We start from the raw sequence: 24340 nt of genomic DNA on the forward strand, positions 1-24340 counted from the left end.
TATATCAAGGTTCAAATAAGGAGTAACAATATGGGAAGCAGAGCATGCTGGGAGGCCTGGAGTGTATAGGGTCCAGGGGGCTCCTAATGATTTGCAATTTCAATATAAATTTGCCAATGGCCCTGCAGACCTATTATTATCCTTTATTTATATAGTGCCAACATACACACCAGCCCCTTCCTCAGTGGAGCTTACAATTTCATTAATTATTTAGGGTTATGGCACGCAGGGAAATAATTTGCCCATGGTTAAATCTGCACTACCGCGGGAAACAAATTCCAGAAAATGCTTTCCCGCCAACTATAATGTAAATTGCCGGTGGGAAAACATACAAGACACTTTGGCTTTCTGAAGTTTTCAATAAATCAGCCTGTAACACATTTTTTAAGCATATTCTTTTCATATTTAAGAAAGTATAATGCACTGGCACATACACTTGTCTCCTTTATATCTTACTCATGTATATATATATACTATACACATTACCCCAGCACTCCATTATATAGCTTCAAGAAAAAATTAAAAACCTTCGCTAGGTTAGGACTGACGCAAGGACACTGCCTTGACGGGGTGCATCAGCTTATGCATACTTTGTACAAACTGTGTAACTAAATGTGTCTCTTTTCACTAAAATGTAGACATTTTCCCTTCAGTGTGTGCAAAATTGGTTTTTAATTTTCTCTTGAAGCTATATAATGGAGTGCTGGGGTAATGTGTATAGTATATAATACAAGCCACTCACCTATGTGCACCCAATTAGTTTATTAGTTTTGATTGATTCATGGAATGAGCTGCATTTATATATATATATATATATATATATATATATATACTATATGTCTCAAAGTACCCAAAATCCACCGCAAAGTCCTATATATCACTTCCAAACCAAGCGTTCTGCATCTGCTTCCAACCCTGTTATTTTCTTCCATTTCAATCTCTGCAACTTCTTTAGAGACCTTGCTTTGTACACAGGGGTATTATCCTGCTTAAACAGGAAAGGGCCTCCCTCTGTGTCTAATTATAAACCTAAGCCAGCAACATAGGGGGCCTAAATAGCCAATTCCTCTAGTAAGCAGGGGTGTCAATATACTTGGCCATCTAGTGTATTTCAGAATGGGTAGAACCACCACTGGTGCAGTACATACAGGGGTGCAAAAATGTAAGTGGCCATTCAATTCTAAACAGAAAATAAGATTATTGGTGTTTTGGGAAAATAAATATTCCTGTATTGGGTCAAATTGTGTTTTTCTCTTCTGAGACTGGCTAGTGGGTCAAGCCCTTTAAACAAATGACTGGCTATAGGGATATTCAGCCCCAGCCGGCTCCTGGTTATATTCAGAGCAAAATATGATTGTACCAAAGGGACATACATCTGAAAACTTCAAACTATAGAGGAATAAAATGTTCTTAAAGAGACAGGAGGTTTTTCCATTTCAAGAGACCTGTTTTTTTTTGACAAAAGACATCTGTGCAAAAATATACTTTGAAAAATTGCCCAATATACCTGTGCAATTATTGTCCAAGTCTAGTTACCCACAATTAGATGCTTGCTTTCAAACAGTTGACTAGTGAATGCTATCTGCTCCTGGTTGCTATGGGTCACTAGACCTGTAGAAACTATTATTACCCCATTTATTTTGGATATCATAGTGTAAGCATAGGGGCTGATTTACTAACCCACGAATCTGACCCGAATTGGAAAAGTTCCGACTTGAAAACGAACATTTTGCGACTTTTTCGTATGTTTTGCGATTTTTCGGATTCTGTACGAATTTTTCGTTACCAATACGGTTTTTGCGTAAAAACGCTAGTTTTTCGTATCCATTACGAAAGTTGCGTAAAAAGTTGCGCATTTTTCGTAGCGTTAAAACTTACGCGAAAAGTTGCGCATTTTTCGTAGCGTTAACGCTACGAAAAATGCGCAACTTTTCGCGTAAGTTTTAACGCTACGCAAAATGCGCAACTTTTTACGCAACTTTCGTAATGGATAGGAAAACTCGCGTTTTTACGCAAAAATCGTATTGGATCCGAAAAATTCGTAAAGAATCCGAAAAAATCGCAAAACATACGAAAAAATCGCAAAGTACCGATCATTACGAAAAAAACGCAATCGGATTCCATTCGACCCGATCGTGGGTAAGTAAATCAGCCCCATAGTGTCCATGTGAGCCATCAGTAAGGTATGACTACACAGGTTGAATGTGGGGGGAGGGTAAGATGAAAATCCCAGTACGACACAGCACTAATGCTTTGGAAAAGCATGCAGTGGCTCTGATTATATGACTGTAAATTAGGACAGGGTAAACAGACACAGAGAATAAAGGTGGCCAAACATTTCTCTCGTTGTCACGGGCGACTAATCTCCCCGAACTACTATCCCCACCGGCGAAAATGTAAGTCGCCGGTGGGATGGCACACGCTGCGCAGGCGATTTCGGCAAATCGCTGAAAATGCCTTGCGAGGCAACTAAGACAACAATGATGATTGAAGCAGTTGGAGCAAGGACCACATCAATGAGCTTATGCATTCCCTGATCCTACTAAAAAAAACAATCAAGCAAGTCGATTGCCACCTGACCAATATTCAGCCAGGTACTGCTTTTTGGGGTCCCCATACACCAGCAGATAAACTGCAAAAACAGTCTAAAGGACTCAATCGGCCGCTTAAATCTACCCATTTGTAGCTACCTTTAAAATTAAAAAAAAACAAAAAAACAATCACAGTAGATGTTCTAGTGACTAAAGCTGGCCATACACGCACCTATGATATCGTGCGAAACCTCGTTTCGTACAATATTCGGTGTGGGTATGGCGACTCGGCAAGGCGACCGATATTGCAAAAAGCTGCAGATATTGGTCAACTCGCCGATCAGGTGGGTTAACAGATTTTAATCAGGTTCCGATTCAGCCCTGAATGTCTGTGGAGGGTGGGAACGATCAACTGATGGTTGCGCGAAAGATCAAAAATTGCCATGTGTGTGGCCACCTTAATGGACAGCTGTAGGTCATTGCCTTGACCACCTTTCAACAGCTTGCAAATTGGGTGGGTGGGGGGGGGGGTTACATGAGACAGGGTTAGTGATGTCAGGGTGGGACCATGACATCACGGTGGTGGGACTATGATGCAACCATTTGCTGAATCAATCTGTCCAGATTTCCTTATTTGGCAGTTTTGACCTGGACAGCCCCCCCAAAAACTGGGCAGTCTGGGTCAAAACCAGATGGGTGAAAACCCTAGTTGCAGCAGAGCATCTCTAGTGTGTAAATGACCTACATTTTGAGATAGTGTTCTAAGCAGGGTTAGACTGGCTCACCGGAATCCCAAAAAAAATCATGTTGGGCTACCTGCCCACAAGCCAGCCACCAGCATGCAACTTTAAACAAAATTAAAGAGGGCTGTGCATTCCACTGTGGAATGCATATCCATCTTGAATTTTTAACCCTGAAGGTGTGGAGCAAATTGGGTACCCAAATCAACTATGAGTTCCAAGAGTCCTGGTCAGACTACTAACATAAATTGAAATATACCATGCTGCTCACACATTCTGCCTTAATGAAATGGGAAAATAATTATGCTACTAAATATGACTTTATTAGCAGTTAAACTAGATTCCCTTCTATAATAAAATACTTTTTGCTTATGCCCATTTCTCTAATAAAGGAGTTTTATGCTGACTTTGGCATATGGATATGTTAAATGATTTGTGTGGGTCAGGCAGGTTACAGAAGAGTACTTTATGTACCAAATTCTTGTTTTGTTTTAGCAAAAACCTAGTGTATGCTCTGCTGGTAACATACTATATGAATTCATGCTTTGGAATATATAATTTGGTTATAATATTGACACAACAGTCTAATGTGGAGTTATTTTTTTTTATATAAGTGGGGACATTCATGGTATGGAGCATTCAGCAGGGACATTGTTCCTGTGTGTGCGCACCCTCTCTACTGCCATAGAATCCCCTTCTCCTGCATACAACTGGTCTTTTCAAAACAGTTTGTTAGCACTATATTATTTATACACGTGTGGTCGCCACCATGGGTTACTAGGTGTTAAAACATATTGCATATGCAAAACATCTCATCACATCATATATTTATGATGAATAATTATCTACCTCCGGAGCTAATATTTGCCGTGGCATAAATAAGGGTCCGTGGGTGTTTGAGCTAAATACTGACCTCTCGTTTTACCTCCAATCACCACCTGGGTGTTAATCCCACCAGCTCTACCCAATAATAACCCTTAACTCCTGCATTTAGGGTTGCACAACAGCCCTTCCACAATGTTCCCTGTATTTAAGCCCATAAATAGTTTGATGATGTATTTTTGACAACACCTACACCCTCAGTCTGTTATGTTTAATTTCTACACATCTAAACTTTTAAGCAATAAATCATCATGGGTAGGTTGGTAATAATAATGGCTAATTTCTAGATAAGGCAATTTCAATTTTAGAGCACTTCTATGTTTTCTGTCCAGAGGGACAGTGAAGGGAGTCAATGAAATTACAGGAGGGTCAGATTAAAATCCCTGTCTATAGAAACCTCATCATGTGGCAATGATTAGGCAGTAAGGCAAAAATCTTTTAAACTGCTGACCATAAGGCTAAAGTGACATTGTGAGACTGTAGGCAATGACTGAACATTAAGGAAAACTGGCCTTGAGAGTTGTGGTAGCCAGGGGGAGAGATTTGGGGCATGTTTGGCTGCTTTTTGTAATAGGAGTCCTGAACTCATAAGGTTCTGATTACTGACCCATCGGGTATTTTGTTACAGAAAGTTAAAGCCAGAGGGGAAAAAAAGCAGCAACTTTCCAACATATGTTTATCAAATCATTTGAATGGTTTTAATGTTATTTATAAATGTTATTGCAATTGAAAACAGTATTTGTTTAACCTTTTTAATGTTTGTTTGGTTCTGACTCTTGAAACTCGGTCTGGTAATAGCTGCAACTACTACATTATTTCAAAAGGCTGATGAATAAAGGTGGCCACACACGTGGCGATTTCCGATCTTTGGTCGCACGAAAGATCGTACAATCGGCCACTAACCGTTCAGGGCTGAAACGGCAGATAAGGAGGTAGAAACAACATGATTTCTATCTCCTTTTGCCGATTCAGCGCTGAAGGCAGATTTTGATCAGGCGCCTTCTATGGCGTCCGATCAAAATCTTTTAACCTGGCCGATCGATGAGTCGACCGATATCAGCAGCCTCCTGCGATATCGGTCGACTCGCCGACTTGCCATACACGCACCGAATATCATACGAAACGGGGTTTTGTACGATATTATCGGTGCGTTTATGGTCAGCTTAAGTAGGGCAAAGAATGTAAATATCCAGACAGATACTGCTTCCAATAGTAATTACATTTACAATTAACTTTTAAACCATTGTAAAGTTGCTTAGCATTAGATAGTTGTACATTATTAAAAAAAATGCACTGGTTGGTGATCAATTAAATGTTAAAACACTAAAGAATGGAAAAGAGGCAGTGACAGTGATACTGTATATGTCTAATGTATGTTAGGATCGGATCATTGTGTGTGTATTAAATGATGTGGTGTAACCTGCAAACATTTTATTGCAAAAGACCCCCTACAGTGCTAAAGAAAATGAATGACCCAGCCTGGGCACTTTCTTCCCAAGACACAAGTCCAAATTCCTGTCACTGGAGAAATCCTCCCCCCTAAAAATGGAATCACCAGTGCACATCTGCAAATGAGCAGCCAGACACGACTGATACCCAGGGAAGAGCTCCAGCAGAACAACAGGGGTACTAAATCCTAAAAGCTGCTCAAACTCCATGAGGCATTTCTTTCAATACCGGCCACAAAATCCACCCTTAAAGTACTATGTTTGGGGGAGAAAAAGCCTTAATCTGATCTTGATTAAATCTTGGCTTTTGTTACACATATAAATGGGAAAAAAGAAAGTTTTGTACAAGGTTGACTGTGCCATAACAAAAGCTTTTCCCTGGGTCCTTTTAATATGCATGGGCATGAGCCCGGCACAAATGGACAGAAATGCAGGCTGACAGTGAGTGGGCTACATATGCAGTGTTTGGCGCTGCCACCACAACCGCTCCCAGAACACCTGTGTCTAACAGCTTGGCTGTCACGAAAAAGCACTTACGGAACCTGAGAGTTTGACTACTTACCCACCCCCCAAAAAAAAATGTTTAGCTGAACAGTATTTTATTTACATTGCTAGCTTTTATACACTGAACGTTTCATTTTTGCATTTATTCCTTTCAGTCAATGCTCAGGGAGAAAATGAGCTGCCTGGTAAAGCACTCAGTATACAGGGCTAGTAACTAAATAGCTCACTCTCCTCCCACACTGATTCAAATTAAACCACTGTTTCTTTGCACCAATACAGCAACTTAAAAACATTTTTTTTAAGGGCAACTGTATTTTCAACACACTCTGTTTGGCTAGTTCTAGTCAATACAGTGTACAGGGAGGGACCCAGGTGAGCTAAAAATGCTATTGTGAGTTTTACCCAATACTTGTTTGCAGTGACATACGGAAATGTATTCAGATTACCAGTGCACAGATCAACCCCCTGCATAATGGACTTTTTTATCACACAATAAAGGATGTTTATAGAGAGCTCATTGTTCCTACCACCATATGAGGTTTACCTTGACGTGCTATGGTGGCTTACCAATCTTATGATCATAATTTTGTAACAAAAAAACCCTGTTTTTTTAAAATACATGCACTAGCATAAATATTAATTTACTAATGAAACGGGACCAGGGAATGTGCATTGATCAATCCCCCTCTCTTTTTTGTATGTTCCTATTTAAACTAACCTGCATAATTACAAGGGAAATAGTACTGATGTAAAATAACCAGAAGGTCTATTTATTTTGCATGTTGAAAAAAGGCATGATGTATACTTCCCCTTTAAATAGTACAAATACATCCAGAATCTGCACAGGGAATAGTAATGGGAACTCTATTATCAGATGCTAAGGATTTGTAGCCAAAGGAAATAAGGTTTAGGTATAATTGAAGCAAGGGTTACTTAATAAGTCGCAGGGCAAGGACGCACTAAGTGCTTTCCGCAGTTTTTTAACAGATGCAAAGGAAGCAGATGTGCTCTTATGTATTTACTCCCCTTTCTCCACTGACAGAGCAGATATGAGCGTGAAAATGCATACATACTCGCCTGCAGAGTAAAGCATTTAATCCACGTAATGTTCCCTTGCCCTTAGACATGCAGTGCAGGAAGGCTGGGACCACAGAAAAATGTATGTCAACAACTAGCACAGAACCACTAAAGAACTATTTTATACAGGGTCAAGGGCAAATGCTTCTCTGCTCCAGCCTAACCCTGGCCCTGTATGTCAAAACCGGGTCTGGACAGTATCACTGATCTGGGACTGCAGACTAGGGGATCTATTTATAATGTAGGAAACAGCTGCAGTTCCCTAATTTGTCTTCCCCTATTTATAAAACTTTCATATTTGAAAGTAATGTTTCATTCTGATACAACATTGGCCTTTCTTACTTTTCCCTATTTATGTAACAACTTCACACAAAAATGTCCCCGGCAGTTTAAACCTAACGAAATCCCATTATATCCTAAGGAAGGAGAGAAAAAAAAGGAGAGATGAAATGCTATTGAAATAATGGGATTTCTACTACAAATAAATTTCCATTACTACACTGACAACAATCTCTACATAGCTCCAACTTCTACTGAAACGTTATTAACAGCCAATTGCAACACAGACATGCATTAAGTATACTTTCGTGCACTTGAAGTAGAGCAGTAGTAAGTTACTGCTCTGATGCTACAGCCTTTGTATTTATTTCCTGATTAAGAATGAGAAAATGAATGCACAAGAGTACAGTTTCAACTTTATGTATAGGGCAGGGCCTTTCTAAGGCCTAAAGGGTCTGCAGCGGTTGGCATTCAAAGCACAGGAAAAGTACACTAGTATTGCTAGTCTAATTTCCACTTTCCAGCTGTGTGTAGCCAAATCTGTTTATATTGAGCTTGCAATCACTTAAGGGGAAATGTGCCTGCTTACTTAAGCGCTAAAGGCTAATTCTAATATAGCATATAAATGTATTTGTCCTTCCTTTAAACATATATTTCATGGATATTTTGCCCATCCAGTGTTAGTATTTGCTCTTTAGCATCCTACCTGTACACTTCCACCACTTTCACAGTTTCCATAAAGATTCACATCTTGTGTAGGTAACATATAAAGGTACTGATATAGAGCTGTGAAAGCACTGCAAATTATGCAGGGTGAAAGGAATGAAACGGTTACACTTAACATACGAAGTGGGAAATGATAATAGCCTCATAGGTGTAAAAGCTCCTCATGTGATTTACTTGCCATAGAGCATTCTTTTCTGCCTGTGCATTTTGAGCAATCTATAGGACAATGCCTTTTCTTTACATTCTCCTTTGTTGCCCACAAAACCATCAAAATAGAAAAAAGAGACATCTTTATACAATAAGCCAGAAGTAATAAGCTTAATATACACTAAGGTCTTTCTTGTTGTGTGAAGCAAGGCCACTTCTGTACAGTATTCAAAAGTAATTGCTTGGTAAAACCAGACACTAAATTATTAGGTCCAACTGCACCAGCAATAATTCACTGTACAGGTATGGGATCCGTTATCTAGAAAACTCCCATAGGCCATCTCCCATAGACTCCATTATAACCAAATACACGTAATTGTAATTTTTAAAAATTATTTCATTTATCTCTGTAATAATAAAACAGTAGCTTGCACTTGATGAAAACTAAGCTATAATTAATCCCTATTGGAGACAAAACAAGCCTTTTGGCTTAAGGTATGGACTTCCAATGGAGATCAAAATTACAAGATCCCTTATCTAGAAAACCCCAGGTCCTGAACATTTTGGATAACAAGTCCCATACCAGTGCCAAAAGATTAATGTGTATAGTCCAGTGCGGAAAGCAACAGACTGCAGACTTTTGGTCCCTGGATAGGAGTTCCTTGGCCAGAATATATCTTAGGTAGAGATGCAAAGAACTTTTTGTACAGTTGATAATTCTGATTTTGTAACATGGGTACTACACATACTGCCAAGTTTATTTTAGCTGAATAAAACATGCAGCTTGGCTTGCAACCCGCTAGTCGTGTGCTACCACACTACTGAGTAATAAGCCACAAAGTCTAGACAAAAAGTATTACAGGGATAATATCATCACATTATTTTCCATTCCTCTATAATCCTAATTAATGATTAACACATGCTTAGCCACTGAGCTGTGGCTCTGGCTCATGTATGATTTGGATAACTGTATCTATATATTTGTAGAAAACTATTCCGGGCTAACAATAGTCTGTTCCTTGCAATTAGAGAGAAAATATATAAAATATCACTGCATTACCACTGCACTACTTTACTTGGCATTACTCCAGAACTTCACACCTATATACGATCTGTTATATTATATATGATCTGTTATCTGAAAACCTGTTGTCCAGAAAGCTCCAAATTCAAATTTAAAAAAAAAAATTCCTTTTTCTCTGTAATAATAAAAAATTACCTTGTATTTGATCCCAACTAAAATATAATTAAGTCTTACTGCATGAAGAACAATCCCGCTGGGATTAATTAATGCTTAAATGATTTTTTTAGTAGACTTAAGGTAAGGAAATCTAAATTATGAAAAAGAACCCTTATCCAAAAACCCCAAGTCCTGAGCATTGTGGATAACAGGTCCTATATCTGTACTGTGACTTGCTTTACAGGCCTCTGTAACTTTCAATCAGTCCCAAGGGGGCAAAAATCCTTAATGGGAGATTAAACATTTTTGATTCACTTAAGTATTTTGTTAGAGGATGAACGCTATATTTGGTTATCAATGGAAGCCAGTGTAAATCCAGCAATATGCAATGTACATGCCCTAAACATAAAGTGCCCACCCAGTCACTGATACGTTGTTGCCTCAAACGACTGTGTAACATTTTTAATAGACTCTCGAGATAGCAATTTGCTACATATTGCCAATAGTTACATGACTTATTGTGTAACGTTAACGCCAGCAAGTCTACAGAACTCATGGTACATAAAGGGGCTGACAGACAAGCACAAAGGGCTTGCAGAGCTGCTTTTCCCAAGGAACACACATAGAAGTACAGCTGTCTCCAGCACAGATCCTCTGTATTTAAATGCCCAACATTGTCTATTCGGTTAGAGCAGAAGAATTTATAGGTTATGACACTGTTCTCATATCGGCGCACTCAGGGGAGTTTTAAAGGAAAATGTGTTTTGCTGTACCGATCGATGGGAAACTCCTTTGTATAGCAAACAAATGACTTTCTGCATATAGCTCTATGCTACACATCTACATGCTCTCATCTTGCAATTGATTTTTAGCTCATTCCCAAAAGCAGATGAAAAGTATTATTTACTTGAATCGCAAACTATCAGCATCGGGTTTTAGCCAAACCACAAACATGCTATACAGACATGGGGCTATCCAACAATATCATATTCTCTCAATCTGTATTCTTGTACATTGGGGGTACAGGTCCCCTAATATGTGGGTACAGACTTAAATGACCAATCAGTTTGGAGCACCGTATGGCACCTTCCAGCTAGTGATAGTCTCTATTTATATGTGAAAGCTAAAGCACCTATGTGGGACTCATGCCTGCTGTTTATCAGATTTCTATATCTAGCCTGGGTTCCATGGACCTGCCTACTTTTATATGGAGTGGTTTATTACCCTAATTTCCCCACAGATTAGGCTGGGATTTTGCAAATAAAATCTCAATATAACTTAATTGCTAAATAAACCCAGTCCATATCTCAGATTTCTCAGCAAAGGTGCTGGGAGTTGTATCTTTAGTTATACCTACCGCACATATTAATTTGGCTGCACTTTTCTTAAGGGAGGGCGAAATTTTTGTCCCATAGACCAGAAAACAATCAATGCGGTCAGAACTGCCTAATTTCATTTTGTTAGTCACATGACAGGATGACCTTACAAGCTGCATAGTGCAACCTTACCCTTAGGGTTTAATTCAGGGTGACTTGGCAGTTCCCCAAATGAGGAGTAGAGCCTGGCATTGCACATAAAGGGAAATTTTTGGTACAGATGAAATCCAAACAATCCATCCACTGTATAAATCACTTCAGATCTAAGTCTTCATTGTGTCTTGATATAACATTGCAACAAGTCATTTCTCTTATAATGTGCTATAGCATAATATGAGCTGCAATGACAATTACTGTAATTCTCTCTACCTATTTCTGTTGTTTATGTAGTGTTGAACTGGACTTACTTGGTCCCATCAGAAAACTTGACATCAAGGTCCACTTTTACGCTACTGCCACACGGGGGGGGGGGGGGGGGAATTTATCTGGCCAGCTGATAAACGCAGGAAGGGAATCTGCCCCTACGCTCCTAAGAGCTTTTTAATGTGCCTCCTCCAAGAGCCACGGTATCAGCCCAGCTGCAGGCTCATGGGGCAGATTTCTGTAAAACTGTTTGTGTATGCAGTTCTGCGGCAAAATTCACTCTGTGTGACTGTGCCTAGCTAGATGCAATGGCTCAGGGTGCAGGACGAGGATCCACCTCATGTGGCAGTGCCCTAACTATACATTATGGTACAGTGTATCTTGAGAAAAGGGACATCAGATAGGGAAGCAAAATCAGCCTTATGGGAGAAGGAAAGGCTAATAAAGAGTTAATCTCAAGCTGCAGGTATACCTTCAGTTGTCTCAATAGTGCCCTTAAGTCTCCCCATATTTTTCCCGTTCAGATGATCTGAAGCCAAACAGGAAGAAAAAACGCTGAGCTGTGTAAAGAAAGTTCCCATAATGCCTCACTCCTGCACAGACACCCAGACCAAGTGAACATGCTCAGTTAGATAGACTATGAGTCAGCTTCCTGCTGATTGGCTCAGATCCACACTCCTAAGGGGGGGAGTGAGTTCTTAGCATTCTTGAGGGGGGGGAGCAGGAAAGGGCAGAGAAGAGAAAGCTGCGTGTCTCTGGCACAGGAATTACAGACACAACTAATCTTTTTTCAGAGAAGTCAGGTCAGCGTTTCTGTGAGTGCTTATGGCTGTATTTACATAGACCTTTCTGATAAAGCTTACTTAGTTTTTACCTTTCTTTCTCCTTTAAACTGACCATATATGTAAAGACCCCCTTGTTTCACAAGCTTGCCAAAGGTGCTGATGCCTCCCCAGTATGCCCACCACGGTGATCTGATTGTTTAGCCCAAAGATCACAATGGCGACATGCAGGCCATTGTGGCAAAGACTGCACCAACAAGCAGATACAGTCCTACTCCCAATGGGATTTTTAAAACTGCCCATCTGATATCTGGCCAATTTTTAGCCAGATAAGCTGCTGACTTAGAATGGGCCGAATTAGCATCTTAAATCTACCCTTGTATGGCCAACTTTAGTTAGTGCACCCAAGAAAATAAAATTACATTGCATTTCTAGAGGAAGGAAAGTAAAATATGATGGCACATAAAACATGTAAAAATAGTAAAATGGGTGCCTTAGTAGGTTGCAGGGTAATAAATCACCCCGGGCACATACAAGAAAGACAGTTCACGATACACATTTGTACATATATTTTTTATGATTTTTTTCTCCCTTTCCTTCACAATATTTTTATTTCAGAAAAGAAATGACTATCCTCTCGGGTGCCCTGGCAGGAGGAAACATCTAAATAGCAGCCCTGAAACTGAAACATTTGCAAATGCATGAAAACTGTATGAACCCCTGCTATTCTTCCGAGTGAAAAGGGAGTTGTCCTTTTTCGAGTTCTCAACATGACCTACTTTATTCGCACACATATAAGTTGTTGATCTAAATTGGAGATGGCTCAGCTCAGAAATCTGTGTTATTTACCTGGAGACAACCTAAGTTCCTATGGACAGGTTTATGGCCAGGGAGTTAGAGGAAATAGAAGCTCATTGGCCTGAAGAACTGACACTCACAATTGCAATGTACATAGCAGCTGTAAGCTGGGGAATGCCTTTATATATTATGAATCTTGCCTATTTGGCCCTTGTTGCCTGCTTAACCAACTACTGCAACCTACTACTCTATATACATAAATTAGTAGGTTAAATATCTATCAATCCATCTATATATATATATATATATATACAGTGGTGTGAAAAACTATTTGCCCCCTTCCTGATTTCTTATTCTTTTGCATGTTTGTCACACAAAATGTTTCTGATCATCAAACACATTTAACTATAAGTCAATGATAACCCAAGTGAACACAAAATGCAGTTTTTAAATGAGGGTTTTTATTATTTAGGGAGAAAAAAAATCCAAACCTACATGGCCCTGTGTGAAAAAGTAATTGCCCCCTGAACCTAATAACTGGTTGGGCCACCCTTAGCAGCAATAACTGCAATCAAGCGTTTGCGATAACTTGCAACAAGTCTTTTACAGCGCTCTGGAGGAATTTTGGCCCACTCATCTTTGCAGAATTGTTGTAATTCAGCTTTATTTGAGGGTTTTCTAGCATGAACCACCTTTTTAAGGTCATGCCACAACATCTCAATAGGATTCAGGTCAGGACTTTGACTAGGCCACTCCAAAGTCTTCATTTAGTTTTTCTTCAGCCATTCAGAGGTGGATTTGCTGGTGTGTTTTGGGTCATTGTCCTGCTGCAGCACCCAAGATCACTTCAGCTTGAGTTAACGAACAGATGGCCGGACATTCTCCTTCAGGATTTTTTGGTAGACAGTAGAATTCATGGTTCCATCTATCACAGCAAGCCTTCCAGGTCCTGAAGCAGCAAAACAACCCCAGACCATCACACTACCACCACCATATTTTACTGTTGGTATGATGTTCTTTTTCTGAAATGCTGTGTTACTTTTACGCCAGATGTAACGGGACACGCACCTTCCAAAAAGTTCAACTTTTGTCTCATCGGTCCACAAGGTATTTTCCCAAAAGTCTTGGCAATCATTCAGATGTTTTTTAGCAAAATTGAGACGAGCCTTAATGTTCTTTTTGCTTAAAAGTGGTTTGCGCCATGGAAATCTGCCATGCAGGCCGTTTTTGCCCAGTCTCTTTCTTATGGTGGAGTCGTGAACACTGACCTTAATTGAGGCAAGTGAGGCCTGCAGTTCTTTAGATGTTGTCCTGGGGTCTTTTGTGGCCTCTCGGATGAGTTGTCTCTGCGCTCTTGGGCTAATTTTGGTCGGCCGGCCACTCCTGGGAAGGTTCACCACTGTTCCATGTTTTTGCCATTTGTGGATAATGGCTCTCACTGTGGTTCGCTGGAGTCCCAAAGCTTTAGAAATGGCTTTATAACCTTTACCAGACTGATAGATCTCAATTACTTTTGTTCTCATTTGTTCCTGAATTTCTTTGGATCTTGGCATGATGTCTAGCTTTTGAGGTGCTTTTGGTCTACTTCTCTGTGTCAGGTAGCTCCTATTTAAGTGATTTCTTGATTGAAACAGGTGTGGCAGTAATCAGGCCTGGGGGTGACTACAGAAATTGATATTGAAATTGAAAATTGAAATTGATAAACCACAGTTAAGTTATTTTTTAACAAGGGGGGCAATCACTTTTTCACACAGGGCCATGTAGATTTGGAGTTTTTTTTCTCCCTTAATAACGTAAACCTTCATTTAAAAACTGCATTTTGTGTTCAATTATGTTATCTTTGACTAATAGTTAACGGTTTTTGATGAGCAGAAACATTTAAGTGTGACAAACATGCAAAAGAATAAGAAATCAGGAAGGGGGCAAATAGTTTTTCACACCACTGTATATATATATATATATATAATATAGCAAAAAAAGGGAAACCTTGCACTCACCTCTAAATTATAAACCTTTAGGTGGGGGTGCAATGAGACTGTGACCACAACATTCATTTAGACAACAACAAAAGGCACTCACCCATCACCAATATATTTAGGACATTAAGACATTCTGTGCATTAAGCTCCCCTTTAAGCAAAACAGGGATTGTTTGTACATATATTGCAATATATTCAAGCTGGCCAACTACGTCAAAGTCATCCCTAGCCTGGCCAGTCCTACACTCACACTCATGGACAAACAATCCCTGTTTTGCTTAAAGGGAATGGCTTCTTTTGGTAGCTTAATGCCCAGTGCAGAGGACCTTTTGTAGTTGTCTATATGAATTTTGTGGTTACAGCCTCATTGCACCCCTGCCTAATGGTTTAAAATTTAGTGGTAAACAAAACTTCCCCTTGTTTTGTTATAGTTTATATAGGTGCAGTGGCCAGCTCCATGTTGTAGCTCTCGCCCTTCCCAGCTATAGTCAGGTGATCCCAGTGGAGCCAATTAAAGGGCAACCATTTGGGGGTTTTAAATCTGAAAGTAAACAAGTTGCAGGTAAAACCCAGTACCCTAATAAAATGTGTAATGAAGCAGTAGAATTGTTAATGAATCAGATGAAAGTGAGTGTAGGACTGGCCAGGCTGGGGGGGGACTTTGACGTAGTTGGCCAGCTTGAAAATATGGACAAACATTCCCTGTTTTGTTTAAAGGGGAGGAAATTTCTTGGTAGCTTAATATACAGAATGTCCTAATGTTCTAACTATATTGGTGATGGGTGAGTGCAAAGGGCCTTTTTTTGTTCTTGTCATGTGTGTATGTATATTATTATTATTATTATTATTTATATAGCGTTGTCAATTCACGCAGAGCTTTACAAAATGAAGGGGTAAAAAAGACAAAACAGTTAACATGTACATACAGACAATTCACACAAAATGGTTTACAGTTACATTTGGATAAGGATTGGAAACAATAGGGGAAGAACCCTGCTCACAAGGGCTTACACTCTAAAAGGGAAGGTGGTTGAGACATAAGGTCAGGGTAACTAGCACGGCAGTGCCTGTTGGTGTGTGAAGTGACAGTGAGTGCAGAGTAAGAGGTGAAAACCAGTGGTTAGTGAGTGTTTTTGGAAAAGATTAGGGGTGCTCAGTGGGTAATTACATTTCTGAGGGTTTAGGTTATGGGCTTGAATGAAAAGATAAGTTTTAAGAGACCTTTTAAAGGCTTGGAGGGTCTGGCAGTGCCTAATGGGATGGGGAAGAGTGTTCCAGAGGATGGGAGCAGCGTGTGAGAAGTCCTGGATGCGAGAGTGAGAGGAGGTGATGAGTGAGGAGGAGAGAAGGAGGTCATGTGTAGAGCGAAGGTTGAGTGCGGGGGTGCACTTGGGGATTAGGGTGGTTATATAGAGGGGAGTCTGCTGGCACTGTTCATGATGGATTGGAGTAGGGTCAGTTTAGACAGGGGAAGCCCACAAAGCATTGAGTTACAGTAGTCATTTATATATATATTAGCAGTAAGAGGGCCATGTAAAATGTAGCATTCCTTTACAGGTTGAAAGATCGGAGGGATTCAATCTCCCCTGCAGGGTGTGTCAATTTAAAGGGGTTGTTCCCCCTAAAATTAACCTCCAGTTTCAAATTTCAGCACTTATCTGATTGCTAAGGTCAACATTACCTTAGCAACAAGGCAGTGGTTTGAATGAGAGACTGGTATATGAATAAGAGAGGGCACAAATAAATGGATAGGAAATAAAGAATAACAAAAGAAATAGGTTTTTTTGGCTGCCAGGGTTAGTGACCCCCATTTAAAAAATGGAAAGAGTTAGAAGAAAAAGTCAAATAATTAAAAAAAACTATACAAAATAAAAAATGAAGACAGATGAAAAAGTTGCTAAAAATTGGTCATTCTATAACATACTAAAAGTTAATTGAAGGGTGAACTGCCCCTTTAAGGGGCCTTTATATATATATCACAAAGTGACCTATAATATAAATAGAGATATGGGAAGCCTAAGCTACATATAAGCCATGTTGCATTACAGCTCATGTCTAACACTGGAACCAAACATATGTAAATGTTTGCTAAGGACGCAGCGTAAAATCCGTTTTCCACAAGCCATGACCGACGTGTCCAATTGCTTGCCTGAAAGCCCCTCTATAATGCTCTGCTGACAGCTTTAAACACAGAAGCAGAACAATTAACAGGCTTTCCTATTACACGGAGGCAACTAAATACATCAGGCTCTTGTCTTGGGCGGCCAAGGTGTGTAGGGTTTTGTTCATTAGAACACGCCAAGGAAAGACTTGCTGCAACGTGATCAGGCGTGTAACACAGGGCTTTTAGCTCTCCGGAAAAATGTTTTTAAAGTTTAAAGAACACAGGCATGAATAAATAGTAATATGATAGAGCATACCTTCTGTTTGCCCCATTAGATGGTGGTTAGGCTAGATGCGAGGAGTGGCACGTCAGGGTGTTTAGTAAGTGACACAATATCAACAATGTTTCAACTATTTTGAGGCTATTAGACAGGGTGTGGGGTGGTATTCTCTCAGCACTGCTGTCTACTGGTTTACTTTAATATGATAAAAACAAGAACCTAGAGTACCCTGTAAAATAAAGCCTTATAAACAGTGCTCAGTGGCGCCATCAGTTATTATACATAATTTTAGTGACTTCATTCCTATCACCTGACACATTAGACATAGAACAGTTACCAGGCTGAAGTGCAATCATTCACCACTAGAGGGAGGAGGTATTCTTTAGCTGACTGGCTTGGGCTGCAACTTAGCTGTGCTCTTATACTGACCTCTAGTGGTCATAAGTGGTAAACTCATCCAGGTACATAAATGCATTCAAAGTTGCCAAGCGAGCGGATCTTCTCTTGATATGCCCACCTAAAAGTGGGGAATATTGGGCTAATTCGATCATTTCGCCCTAGGGTAGGCCCATTGGGGGTGCCCATACACGGGCAGATAAGCTGCCAAATCAGTCTAAAGGACCCGAATCACCGTCTAAATCTGCCTGTGTGTGACCACCTTAAGAAATAAGTTGGTAATATCTGTGTGTATTCTTTTTTTACATTAAAAGTTTTCTATAAACAGAATTTTAAGCCTGGAGCAAATGCTGTATAAAAGTAGTGGCACTCAAGCCTGGTTCTTTACCAGGGCTGTGGATTTGGTACATAAATCCTTTGTCTCCGACTCCTCAGTTATGGTACCTCCGACTCCAACTCCAGGCACCCAAAATTGCTTCTGACTCCGTGACTCCAAATCCAGAGCTCTGGTTCTAACACTGCTTTTCTCCACCTCAATTTACACCACAATCATACCCTCAGCTACACACTGCCATAAAATAATCACTTTTATACATTCACTGGGTTTTATTAACAATGTGGAACACAGAACTCACATCCAAACTGTCTCCATTATAGCACAGTGCAGGAAACATGTTCCTTTGTAAAGAAAAGATCTGGTAGAAATTGTGGTACTTTATTCACTGTACAGCTTTAAATTCAATATATTTATTGAGAGGTCACTACTACATTGAGCTGTATTTATTATATTAGTATGTACAAACTGCATTATTTTCAAGGTGCAGCACAATAGGTTTTCAGGGTGTCATCGTAAAGGTATTAGGGGTCATTTACCTCCGCAAATGCAGTAATCAAAAGGCAATTTCAAGCACAATCGCTGTGTTTTTTTCCCCAAAATGCAGCAGATATTCCCAGAATTCCAGCATCATTGCAGTCCAAGAAAATTGCATTCTGTCACAATTGCTTCCAATTTGCCAAGATTAAAACAACATTGCAAATCAGACGAAATTGCACAGAAGTCCGGCTGGCGTCACTTCCAGTGTTCTGCGTGTGACAATACTTTAGCTGTAAGTGCTCTGCGCCTATTGATACTGGGCACGATAGGAACCCTGGATCTACTGCTGGGCAAGAGGTGGTGGTAGCTCCAGAGTTTCCCTGCATCAATAAGTGCCATTTTGGTGCAATACCTTTAATGAATGGGGGTTTAATGCAGGGAAGAGTGCACTTGCAGTTATAAATGACCCCTTTTATAAATATGTTTCTAGCATTGAAATACATTGAAATATCCGTATGTGCACAGGTTCTGCTCAGAGGAGAGGTACTATTATGAAATCATGTTGTTATATTGTGCCATTTACACCATTATAATCTAGTTGCACCATGTGGCCCCATGTGTAGCCTGCAGATTCAGTGAGGAGCAAACAGCTTGGCTATTTATAGGTAGGCCCCAGAACAGCCATAGGATGTCACAGATAGTAATTTATTTTTATAAGTGGCTACATGCAAACAACAACCCTCTATTCTGTGTTATATGTAGCTGTATGGCCAGGGTCTGGCAGTGCATACAGGGGGTACTGCATTTGCCCACAATTCTTGCATGATGGAAACCCAGTGAAACATCTCCCAAATTCTTCCCTAAACACTACTGTACATTTAGGAGCAGATTTACTAAAATTCTAACTTTTCTTGTATTTTTAAAAATCCAACTAAACTAATATCCACGAATGTCTGACATTTATCAAAAAAACCGAACTGAAAAAGTCCCCGTGGGCCGAAACAGTGACTTGTATGAATTGTCGGGACAAAAACTCAAAATTTTCAAATAATCACTCAAAAACCAGTGTCAAAAATCCAAAACTTCTAGTTTCTGGGCAAAAACAGGAAGGAAAGGGACATCTGCCATGATCTTGGCAAGTTTTAGCTGGTGAATTGTTTGATTTGGATTTTTAGCCATTTCGACACATAGTAAGTCAAAACCTTTTTTCCCCTCAACATTTAGAGCTGAAATAAATGAAAAAAAAACAGTTATTAAATGGCCCCCTAAACGTTATAGGTTTCTTCTGAATAAGATATCCTGTCCGGCCAAGCCCTAATGAGAAAGAAGCACAATGTGGAATAATGCATGCTCAGATATGTACCCTTTAGCACTGCTGAGCAGCTGGCAGGAGATACTGGGAGTTGCAGGGGTGCTGAAGGCTAAAATTATCCATTGTAAGGGGTTCTATGTAACAGCATACAACATAGGAGTAACACAGCCTTAACATACTCTTGGCTGTAGTAGCCACTAGAGGGAGCTGCTTGCCTTGGGAAGTGAGCAGAGTTAAGCCTGTGTCAGTAGCCCAGCAGGTAGAGCTGTGTGTACAACCCATCGCTTGCTAGTTATCAGCCAGTTTTAGTTAGAAAGCAAAGCCAGCAGACTTTCACTGTCTGGACTTGTATCTTTGAAACAGGGCCGGCAGCCACAATAAAAGTTGCTGCATCTGGAGCAACAGCCTCAGTTTTGCCACACTGATTTCATAAGCCCTCTGGTGCAAATACAAACAGACAAGACCTGAAGATGCAGTTACTCTGGGTAAAACATTTTACTCTCCTTTATATCTATCTGTGCTAAACATTAAAAAACAAAGGCTTCAAATTAAAAACCTGGCATGGCAAGATGGCACCGCTGACAATCACAAGCCTTCATTAGAATGCATAAGCCAAACAAGAAGCTTGACTGAGCTACCATCACTATATAGGAATAGCCACTGGCTGATATAGGCGGCACCACATGGGCTGACATTCCCTCTAGCCAATCTGGCCAAGTGGCATTAATCTGATCAATGGATCCCAATGCAGACACATGGCCCTATCCTGCTATGCTTGGCTAGGGACTCTATACTCGTGCCAACGGAGCCATCAACCAACCCGTGTTTCACTTTTCTCCAATTAGCACTCCCAATGCTTGACACACATGAGCCCAGGGTCATCCCATTAAGCTGGAACTAACCAGACTGGTTAGCCTTGTTGCCCTGTGTCTGTGACCATATTAAAACATGAACATAATGATCTTTAAAACAAACACTATCTACTGATGAGTTTTACTAGAGCTAGAGCTAAATACCTTAAACCAATCCCTAGGGTCAGTATCTGCCCTTTGTTGTGTTTGCTTTTTATGACCTCTAGCTACACAACCAGTTATTCGGGTTAAACCGTGGCCCATTGTAGTGGTGATTATTTACATATATATTTTTATTTTAATACATGTACTGATGTATATAAGTAATAATATACCCTTTACTGCCATTTATAAGGCTAATGGCACCCAATGCACCCCTTTCACTGCAAACACAGGCAGATTCCAGCCAGAAAATGTACATTTAGGAGTTTTCTGAACAAAACCCACCCCTATGTGAGAGGTGACAGGTGGATCCCATTCATGTCTGTAACTGCATCCAAGGGGTGGCCTCAGGGCTTTTTAGCCTAAAGCTATGAGTTGTTTCTAAGGAGATCCATGAATGTATAAGCCAACAGGAGACAGGGTCCTTATAAATTATAGCAGGGGGTTTAATCTCCTTTATGAAGACACTAGTCATGAATTAGAAAAGTTTAATAAATTCTCATTTAGCGCCATTGCATCAACCTAAATGTGATTTTTCAGTGCTAGCACAAGTTAAATATCCCATAATAAACTGTAAGCTCTTGGTTACAGGGTAGCAGAAGTAGCTATAATTTACTTTCTGCTAGGGGTCCTTTACATTTGTCCTTGCCGCAACTGCAGGAGCCCTAAGGGGCCCAAAATAATGGCCATTAGATAGAAAGAAACAAGGCTTTGCAGGGCAATTCGGATCCCCCCTTTGTATAATGGCAGCGCTGTATCCATGGGGCAGATGCAGGTCCTACAGCCATTCACTAAAGAGTGGAGTAGGACAATGGAGGAGAAAGAAAGTCAACAATCACTGGGGTGCCAAAAGTAAGGAACCCCCACTTCTTCCAGCAAGCACCTCAGAGCGTTCATATTCCTGCTTCTTCTTACTTCGTGCCGGTTATGCATGCGCAGTAAAATAAATAGCCAAACTTTGCCAAAAATGGAGACTTTTCCACTTTACTGCGCATGTGTCACCCCAGGATTATGAAGAAAGAAGAAGCAGAAAAAATGATTGCTAGGTGGTGCTTGATACAAAGTACCCCAGGTCAGTGCAGTTTTCTGCTGACAGGAGCACTGGCCCCAGCTATCAGGTTAATGAATACAATAACTTGGGGGTGACGATACACTCTAACCCAGCTGGCCATTGTCTATGTCATTTTATCTGGCCACACATTATGGGGTATCTGACAAATTGGCCACCAAAAAATGGTCAGACCAACTTTTGCAAGGCTGCATCTGACTGTCCCCTGAGGGAATGGAACATAACTGCAATGCAGGTAAGCCATTAGAAGCATATAAAAATAATGCATTCAAGGATCTTGAAAACCCAGGAAAATGTGGAAGAAAGCATTTTCTGCATTAAAAGGTATTTTCGGGCAATCTCACGCAGTGACTAAGGGCTATGTGTGCCATCTCCCTAGGGTGTGACTGGCATCTTTTTGGATTATCTTCAGGACCAATACAGAACATTTCTACTGTATAGAGCACAATATAACAAATAGGTTCTGTTTATTCAAGAATGGGTGCTGCACCCTGTCTGGTCACAACTTCCAATATTCTTCTGCCCTAACCAGTTATGAAGCTTGGTTGTGTTGGTGAATATAACTAGCAATGATAAAAGTAACTTACCATTCCTGTAAGAGCAAATTTATTATAAGTAGGCCAAGGGACATGGGCCCATGATATCTTGGCATTTCTCAGGGCTCAGTTCTTGCAGCCGCTGTCTCTCTCTCTCCTGCAGACTTCACTGGCATCACCTTACACAGGTTACCATCCAGCTCAGACTCCAGGCCGGGCACAGGCTTTCAAAGTCCAGGCAAGAAAAATATTATATGAGCCTGGGTGGTATAGCATTAAACCCTTTAATGTTATGCTTCACTGGCTCTTTCTCCTGATGTCTTTGCTTAGATTTCTTTTTGAATGTTCCTAATTAGTTAGTTCCCATGTGTCCTTGATAATTGGTTTGTTCCTATCTACTGTACAGCTCTGTGCAATATGTTAGTACTTTTAGCTCATACATACTGGTAAATAAACCTAATTAATATAGACACCGTAAGCTCTGGACCCATAGAGCTAACAAAGTTTGTTGCCTGAGGAGCAGAGTTTTTCCATCTGAACTGCTTGGTACATTATCCCAAATTCCCACAATCTATTCAGCGTTTATCTGTGCTGTAATCCCTACCTATAAGAGCTCTCCTAGACCCATAAAACATAATACACAGGAGTAACCTACCTGATGGTGGCCAAGTCCTGCATGCTTTGGTATCTCCTGGCAAAGGGTTATCTACAGTCCTTTCATTTTTCATAAATTCACCAAGCGCAGCTTTGCACTCACTTGTGCCCTCCTTCATTCCTGTGTGAATCCAAGCGAGTGCTGCACAAAAATCCCATTGTCGGGAGGCATGTGAAACCCGCGGCTGTCTGGAGGGGTGGGCCTGCCCCTATCAAGTCCGGGTTGCATGTATAAGAATGCCAGAGAGCTGCCCTTTAGCAATAAGCATGTTGATAGCGTTTTGCCTCTCTGCAGGGCACTTAGCACAACAACAAAGGCAAAACAAAGCCAAGAGGCCATGTGAATGCTAACCATTCAGGCTAGGGCTGCACCCACTAGGGCCGGGTAAGGCTGAAACCGCAACAACTCCTACATCATGCTAGACAAAAGGAACCATAAATAACTGCTATTAGCATTTGTACTTTAAGTTCTTAAGTGGGTAAAAGGGATATAATGAGCAAAATAACTTATCATCTGCAGTACATACGGCTAACTTTTGGTCATACAACTTTAATACCAATATTCCTCACCCACAAAAGGACATTGCCATCTCCTACTGCCATGATTCCCAACCTTTGTGTTGCTGGGTGTAGCTGGACTACAACTCCCATCATTCTCTTACAACTGTGGCACACTGTCAGGGTGTTAAACATTACTGCACAGCAACTCAGGGTTCTGGAGGCCAATTTAAACTAGGGAATTGAATATTTGTATCCAATATGGCATGCTCAGACACATTACTGACCCTATTACTTCTGTGTCTGTTAGCAAACAGACTGTAATCTCTAAATGAAATATTATCTATAAAGCTCTGTATAAAGAATAACACATAACATAATCTATAAATGTCCCTTTCAACAGAGCCGCGCATGCCTCACGCTCGCATTCAAGACTTTGCAAGGGCTGCCCCCCTTCTCTGGAATTCGCTCCCACAATTTATCAGACTTTCTCCCAATCTCTCTGCCTTCAAGTGATCTCTAAAAACGCATTTATTTAGAGAAGCTTACCCTAATATAGTTTAGCAACACCCTGTGCCACACTCTCACAACTCTGGTCATGCCCATTTCCACACTTTGTGTCTCAACCCTTTCTCCTTGTAGAGTGTAAGCTCTTTTGGGCAGGGCTCTCTTCGCCTCTTGTATCGGTTATTGATTGCTTTATATGTTACTCTGTATGTCCAGTGTATGAAACCCACTTATTGTACAGCGCTGCGGAATATGTTGGCGCTTTATAAATAAATGTAAATAATAATAATGCTCACACCTGATCCCAAAGGGAATGTTGCCACTTTCTACCAAGTGCCAGACCTAA

General features: G+C 40.5%; 1 protein-coding gene across 1 annotated transcript in view; it reads right to left on the reverse strand.

Annotated features, from left to right (window-relative positions):
- Window positions 1-23173, reverse strand: part of stox2 (storkhead box 2) — an 84281-nt gene extending 61108 nt beyond the window's left edge. Inside the window, exon 1 of the mRNA XM_004911177.4 lies at window positions 22991-23173. Within this exon, the coding sequence (XP_004911234.1) occupies window positions 22991-23108 (118 nt within the window). The 5' untranslated portion in view covers window positions 23109-23173. The remainder of the gene's footprint in view (window positions 1-22990) is intronic.
- Between the last annotated feature and the right edge of the window lie 1167 nt (window positions 23174-24340).

This window comes from Xenopus tropicalis, chromosome 1 (assembly GCF_000004195.4).
Source record: "Xenopus tropicalis strain Nigerian chromosome 1, UCB_Xtro_10.0, whole genome shotgun sequence".
Classification (NCBI taxonomy): domain Eukaryota; kingdom Metazoa; phylum Chordata; class Amphibia; order Anura; family Pipidae; genus Xenopus; species Xenopus tropicalis.